The 7014-nt window shown below is 30.9% G+C and overlaps 1 protein-coding gene across 6 annotated transcripts; it reads right to left on the minus strand.

The window, feature by feature from the left end:
• Nucleotides 1-304: 304 nt before the first annotated feature.
• Nucleotides 305-6525, minus strand: LOC130507402 (uncharacterized). 6 transcript variants are annotated; one of them, XR_008942310.1, is made up of 8 exons: nucleotides 6112-6525; nucleotides 5442-5637; nucleotides 4570-4644; nucleotides 1691-1721; nucleotides 973-1023; nucleotides 798-851; nucleotides 595-699; nucleotides 305-420 (listed from the first exon to the last, which is right to left on the minus strand). XR_008942310.1 is itself a non-coding variant. In XM_057002119.1 (5 exons), exons 1-5 carry the CDS (start codon nucleotides 1287-1289, stop codon nucleotides 317-319), a joined length of 318 nt encoding a protein of 105 aa, XP_056858099.1. In that variant the 5' UTR covers nucleotides 1290-1454; the 3' UTR covers nucleotides 305-316. The 6 variants fall into 6 exon arrangements, 1 of the variants encoding a protein (XP_056858099.1); XR_008942307.1 differs by lacking the exon at nucleotides 1691-1721; XR_008942309.1 differs by lacking the exon at nucleotides 1691-1721 and having other exon boundaries at nucleotides 4570-4706.
• Between the last annotated feature and the right edge of the window lie 489 nt (nucleotides 6526-7014).

Below are 7014 nucleotides of genomic sequence, written 5' to 3' on the forward strand. Positions count from 1 at the left end.
TTTTCTACCTAGGTTAATTAATGATTTCAAAAATTAGACCTTTATTTACAAGAATGTTAAAAATTTAAGACCCTAAAACTACGAAAGAAATTTTAATAAAAATTTGGGACCCGGTGCATTTGCACCTCTAGCACTACCATAGAGCCGCAAACAAGAAACATAGTCAACCCCACGAAGTACCTTGGCCCCTCTCTTCTTCATTTTGTATCATTATATATGCCATATACCTGGCATAAAAATACAATAACAAGTTATGGAAACAGAAAATATAACATAAACATTCTTTATATTGATCAGAAATACTTACCAGCTTTCTCTACTTTTTTCTTTTTGCTTCCTTTTCATACTTTTGAATTTGTCGGTCATCTACCTGACCGCTAAGAAAGAGAATTTGTCCTCCGATAGTAGACTTTCCAGCATCTACAATGGAAAAAGTAGCCGTGTGAATATTATCAATTAACTTTGAAACCATGTGTCTACACAAGGCAACTTTCTTACAATCTAAAGAGGAACAGACTTTCCTGAAAAGTATAGACGAATATCAATTAAAAAAAATCGAATTCATGGAAAAAATCATCAAGTAGATGGCCATACCAACATGTCCAATGAACACCACATTTAAGTGTCTCTTTTTGTTTGCCTCTGCCACTTCTTCCGCGTCCTCTTTGGCAGCCTTTCCTTGGGCCGCCTTCTCTGTGGCTAAATTGGTTGAATGGATGAGAGAGATAAACAAGTCTTCAATCAGACACCACGATCACAGAAAGATGAGAAACGAGTAGTATAAGAGATATAAGAACCTTTCGCTGGGTCATGCACTGGATGGAGCACTTCCTGATCATGATCCTCGGAAGCTGAAACCACCAATGTTCAGCATAAATATATATATCACCAACGAGGTATACCTCAACTAACTTAAACTCCATTTAAGGGAAAATAAAATAGAAAGAAAGGAAACATAAAAGATCTACCAACCTTGTTGCACATCAGGGATTGGCGTTGATTCTTGAAACTCATCTTTCAGGTCTGTGAAGCAAGTATAAATATCTAGTATTAGAATTATTAGAATTAGCATTGAATCTCATGACAGCATAAACCTTGGATCCACCTCCCTCAATCACAAGCTAATATCATACATATGTAATAGACACAGTGAAACAAAATAGGAATAAACCGACGCACAGATAGACAATACACCCATAATAGAGAGGTAGGTTAGATCGACTAACAGACGAGAATCGAAATAAGGAAAAAGCTACAGATATAAACGAAGCTCGAGAAACCCTACCCATGGCGGATGATGCTGGAATACAAGGAGAGGAAAGTTGTTCTAGGTTTTATTAAGAGGCTGTAAACTTTTGCCCAGTGGAAGTTATATATATACGCTAGGTTAAATGAACATTACGTATACAAATCTTTTTACATATACTATTAGTTATTTTGACTTTTTAAATATTATAAATAATATATATAACAAATATACTATCTACTCTATTAAAACAGAAGTACACATATATACTAACCCTTAGAATTTTCTTTTATTTACAACCAAATGCCATTAAAAATTTTATTAGTTTCACGTTAAAAATTTATGTCTTTTCCACGTATTCATTGTTTCCAAAATTAACAAACGGCAAAGAAGGAAACAAGATTATAACATCGCTATACAAAAATATCAGTTTTCGAGATATACCATGTTTTTCTTTGCCACCATATCAGTTTCCCTGCATTATCAAATAAGCACAATCATAATTAGGATCAATTTCACACATTGTAAACTTCTGCAAACAATGATTTGTCGTACCATGTAAACTTTATGAATAATTATATACATTGTAAAAGATCAGCTCATAGAAACTATCAAATTTGAAAGGTAACATCTTACATCTATTTTACTCTATTTCATCACTACCCAACGTCTAATATTTGATTAAATATTTTAACAAGCTTTCCACTATGGCTAACAATATTTGATAATTGTGGTTGTAAATAATTAAAAAAAAATTCAAATCCATTAGAAATCTCATTGTAATGTAAATTATGTTAGACGACTACAATAATATTTGGTATTGTCACAAACCACAATAGATGGTTATATAATTTATTAGCCATAGTATTTAATATTTATAGCCGGCTAATAACATTTGATAAACGTGGTTGTAAATAATTAGCTTTATATTATAATAGTTATGCATATTCATATAGTTAGATATATCTATGAATTAGTTTGTTAGATTCAGTGTTAGTCGGTTAACATATTTAATAACATATAACAACTTAGTGTTAGCCTTCTAATATATTTGATAACATTAAAATTCATTGTTAGCCAGCCAACAGTTGTAACAGGTTATAACAGTTTATTCACATATATATATCTATGAATTAGTTTGCAAGAATCACTGTTAGTCGGCTAAAAATATTTAATAACATTGTTTGATTAGATTTGAAATCTATTCTATTAATTCTTCAGCATGACCTATTGATAAAAGTTATGTCCATCATTAATAATTTATATATGTTTTAATAACATTTTTATCTCCTTAGTTAACGGATCCACTTCGTCAAAAAACGTTTTATATATGGCAGTTGTTATGATTCTTTTTAACAAAGCAACGGTTATGTTTTATAAAAATACATCTTTTTGGTTTTATGCAAATTTGTATGATTATTTACTCTTCTCAATTTATCATTCTATTTGCTAAACACTCTATTCAAATGTTATGTAAATCATATATGAAATCAAATCATGAAAGTTTATTGAAAAACATATAATTGTATCTATATAATTGCTAACTTGATTACTAAAAAAATTGTAACTATACTTTGTTAAAATCAGTACTACTAAAACAAAAACATGACCTATTGATATATCTAACTATTTTAACACAATTATTAAAAGATTTTATTAATCATTTAAAAAATATCATTGTTATACAATGAAAAAAAAACATGACTAAAAATAGAAATATAAATATAAATATTAAAACTTTTTAAAATATAAAATAACAAATATACCCGCCCTTTTAAGAGCGGATCAATATGGAGTTATGTCCACTTTTTAATTTTTATAACTACCACTAAATACATCTTTAATATACGTTTTTGTATTAATATAACTGCCAAATCACGTAACTGGCTATTAATCACGTAACGGCCCAAAAGGGCGTATGATTCAATATGATTTGATATCGTATTTTTTGTGAACGCCCATTACTGTATAATTATATTTCTTAATTTCTTAGTCATGGTCATTAATCACGTAACTGGCTAAAAAGATATTATACAAAGATTATAATTATTAAAGCCTCTTATAAATCATTTTAAAAAGATATTATACAAATTAAAAACAAAAATAATTAAAACACAAATATAAAAATTAAACTTTTAAAAATGTAAAACAAAAAATTTACCCGCCCTTTTAAGGGCGGGTCAAAATCTATTCTATTAATTATCATGTATGACCAATTAATAAAGGTCCTTTAGAGCATTGTTAACCGTTCGTAACTTCCCTCGGCATATGAAACGATAATTTGGGCTTCGAATATTGTTAACCGTTCGTAACTTCCCTATATTCCTGTTTTTATGTTCAAATAAAAAAAAAATAATAATTTGGACTGAATATTGACAAAAAGACGAAGCCTTACCATATGATACATGTACATACTTACAAAACTTATCTATTCTATTAAATTCATATCATACAGAATATGATTATACAAACACACAAACATAAAAATTATGTTTCTTTAAAAAATAAAATTAAAACTAAAACTAAACAACTAAAATTAAAATTAAAATTATTATCATGATCCGATATTCTACAGATTTTAGTTTAAAGGGTTTTAAATAGATTTCTACATTTGGACCCGCCTTTTTATATTTTTTAGTTTTATAGAAATTTAATTTTTATATTTATATGTTTTAGTCATATTTGTGTTTTTCATTGTATAACATTTCGCTTAAATAATTAATAGGAGGTTTTAATCATTGTATTAAAATAGTTTTACCATACATATATCAATATGTTATGTTTCTATTTTAATAGTATTGACTAGATTCGGATTCGCCTTTAAAAGAGCTGGTATATTTTTTTGTTTTACATATTTTAGAAATTTAATTTTTATATTTATGTTTTTAATCATATTTATATTTTTCTTTGTATAATATTTCTTTTAAATAATTAATAAGAGTTTTTAATAATTATCGTAAAATAATTTGACTACACATATATCAATAGGTCATATTCCTGTTTTAGTAATATATAATGAAAAAACGTAAAAAAAAACATAAATATAAAAATTAAATTTATAAAAAATGTAAAAAAAAAATATACCCGCCCTTCTAAGGGCGGGTCAAAATCTAGTATTGATTAATTGAGAAGCAAACAACTGTTACGTTTATAATTAAAAAGATAACTGCTTCTCAATTAATCAGAGGATTGAACATCCCAGCTCATAACCGTGTCGTTACTGAGCTCCCTGAATCAAAGTAATCCAACTGAATGTCCAAACAGAGCAGCACATTATTCTCAGATCAGAGAATTCCGAATGAAAAGGACAGGAGAGATTTTACTTGTATTTTATTGGTTTGAGTACAGCCTTTGCAAGAAGCACAACTAACCCATAAAACATCACGTCCTCTGTCCATCTGATACATAAAAGTTTCTTGGAGAAAATCCCAACAACAGTTTCATGTAGTATATGTAGAATCTGTTTAAAATCCAAAAGAAAAATTCCAAACACCAAACTGAACGAAGACGACGAAACAAAAGAAACAACTTTTTTGACTGAGACATGAGTTAAGGATGATTCCCTGCGTTCATGTGTTATGTTCTTATCTTTTGCTCAGGAACAAATTTAAAGTAAAGTTTCAATGTGCTGCTGATTAACGTAATAACTTGCAGTGTTAACTGCAATAATTTTTATTTTATTTTTCCTTGTTTGTCATAATTAAGTTTGTGTGTTTTTCTTTTGATTGTGATTAAAAGGGGATGGATGATGAGTTAATTATAAAATGTGTTATCATCCTAGTCTTACACACATTACTTGAGTGGTTTGATCTCCCTTCTTTGTTATGACCTATAAATAAATACGATGAAGAGTCGGAATATTTATATGTATGTGACAGGATCAGAAGGGTTGAATAATTATTTTTATGCTAGCTGTTTTGAATATTCTTCTCCTCTGTAATCAGCCAATACGATGACTACAATTTAAAATCATAACTAAAAATAGAATCAACATAATTTTTTTTAAGTTAACAAAATGCACTTAACGACGGGGCATCAAACCAGTTCTACGGTTTAAAATAGTTTAAAAAAGAAGCAAACATAGCTTCGTTGAAGCTGCATAATTCATAAAGAAGAGGAAATACAATTTGAAGTTAAAACACTGAAGTGATACTTATTCTGTTTATGAAATATTTTAAACCGTTTGTAGTAATACCTTATTTGCAGCCAAGATAGGAGGGAGTAATGGCAGGGGCATCATCACCGGCATGCTTGAACTCCTTGAAGTTCAACCTTGGCTTCATAAAGCTTCTTCTTCCCAACCCCAATGATCTCCAGCGTGAGATGATGCATCGTTTCTTCACAGCTTTTTCTATTGCGTTCACCACCCACACAAACTCGACCGCTGGATTCTATGATTTTGGTAACCCAAAACTTTCACTCAGTAATCAGATCACTAGCCAGATTATGTGTAAGAATCGAAAACTGAAACTTAAACCAAAAGCTTAAAACAAGTCTTCCTGAAAGAAAGACCAAAGCTTTCATGTCAATTCTAATCACCAAGTGCATAAACTGATATAATATCTTAGTATCAAGCCTTGTGAGCTTCGTTTTTATACTTAAAGCGAACCAATGCAAGACGTTAGTTACCAGTCCTAAAGCAACAAAACAAGACGCATCGAAACAATAATTGTTTCAAACGGAAAGACATGGACCATAGTTTCTAACTAACTTTCGATCACCTGGGAATAAAGACATCCACGAACAGAAAAAAAACTCTAAAATCTCTCTCAGAAGAAGAGGAGCTTAGCATTTTAATCTCTGAAAGTTTTAAGAATAGAAATGACTGAGAGGAATGAAACGATGTATGGTAGAAGGAAACTCACATAATTATAGCTTGGATTGGGGTTAATGGTGATGCTTGAATGCGGTCGTAACGGTGCGATGAAACAAACTCCTAAAGCCACATGATTTTGTTTGAGCTCAAATCGATTAGTCACAGACGGCGGCCTCCAACAGAGGTTGGTCGGAATTAATGGATCTTCATAGCAGTTGGAAGAATAGAAGAAGTTCTTCGGTGGCCAGGACACTGAATCGATAATACATGAGAAGACGATGGCTACCTATCTATATTTGATGGCTTTAAGAAGAGGTCTAACAGCGATAAATCTGAAAGTGGCAACGTTTCGTATTCTAATAAGAAGATCAAAAGGCACGTCAAAACCCTATGCAGAGCATTCTTGAAGTCGACTTCATCATATCAAGCTCTCGAACCAAACGGTGAAGACCAAAAGTGGGAAGAATCCTAAGTCCCGGATCGCATCGCGTATTGAGTGATTCCTGTAGGGCTGGGTCCCTTGAACATTACTTATGGCCCAAAACACTAACCCAAGCCCACAACGTTTTGCTAACGGACAGGTGTTGGCTTCTCCTTCACTCATTAGTGACGTGGCAGCACCAAAAGGAGATGAGCTTTTCATAGATCCTTTTCTTATTAATTAACAAGTATTTTTAATAAGTAATCTTACTTTTATAAAATAATAACAAGTTTGTCATTATTGCTGAGGTGACTCACTCACAGCTCTTTTTAGACAATTAAGCTAACTAGATTCTTTCTCCGCGCTATGCGCGGAAAAGTGTGTTGATAGTTTAATTTCCGATCATATGTTTAAACGAAAAGTGTGTTTGGACTCATGGTGTTTAAACAGTAAGGAAGTCGATGAATTATTTAGGGGTGCTCAATCCGGTAAAAACAACCAATTATAATCGAACCGAACTGATGTTAAAAA

The sequence above is a fragment of the Raphanus sativus genome, unplaced genomic scaffold, assembly GCF_000801105.2.
Source record: "Raphanus sativus cultivar WK10039 unplaced genomic scaffold, ASM80110v3 Scaffold4465, whole genome shotgun sequence".
NCBI lineage: Eukaryota > Viridiplantae > Streptophyta > Magnoliopsida > Brassicales > Brassicaceae > Raphanus > Raphanus sativus.

Excerpts from the sequence above, each read along its gene's own strand:
- LOC130507402 (XM_057002119.1), bottom strand. Across the intron at positions 852-972 it reads AATCCCTGATGTGCAACAAG|CTTCCGAGGATCATGATCAG; the intron begins GTTGGTAGATCT and ends TGGTGGTTTCAG. Across the intron at positions 700-797 it reads AGTGCATGACCCAGCGAAAG|CCACAGAGAAGGCGGCCCAA; the intron begins GTTCTTATATCT and ends CAACCAATTTAG.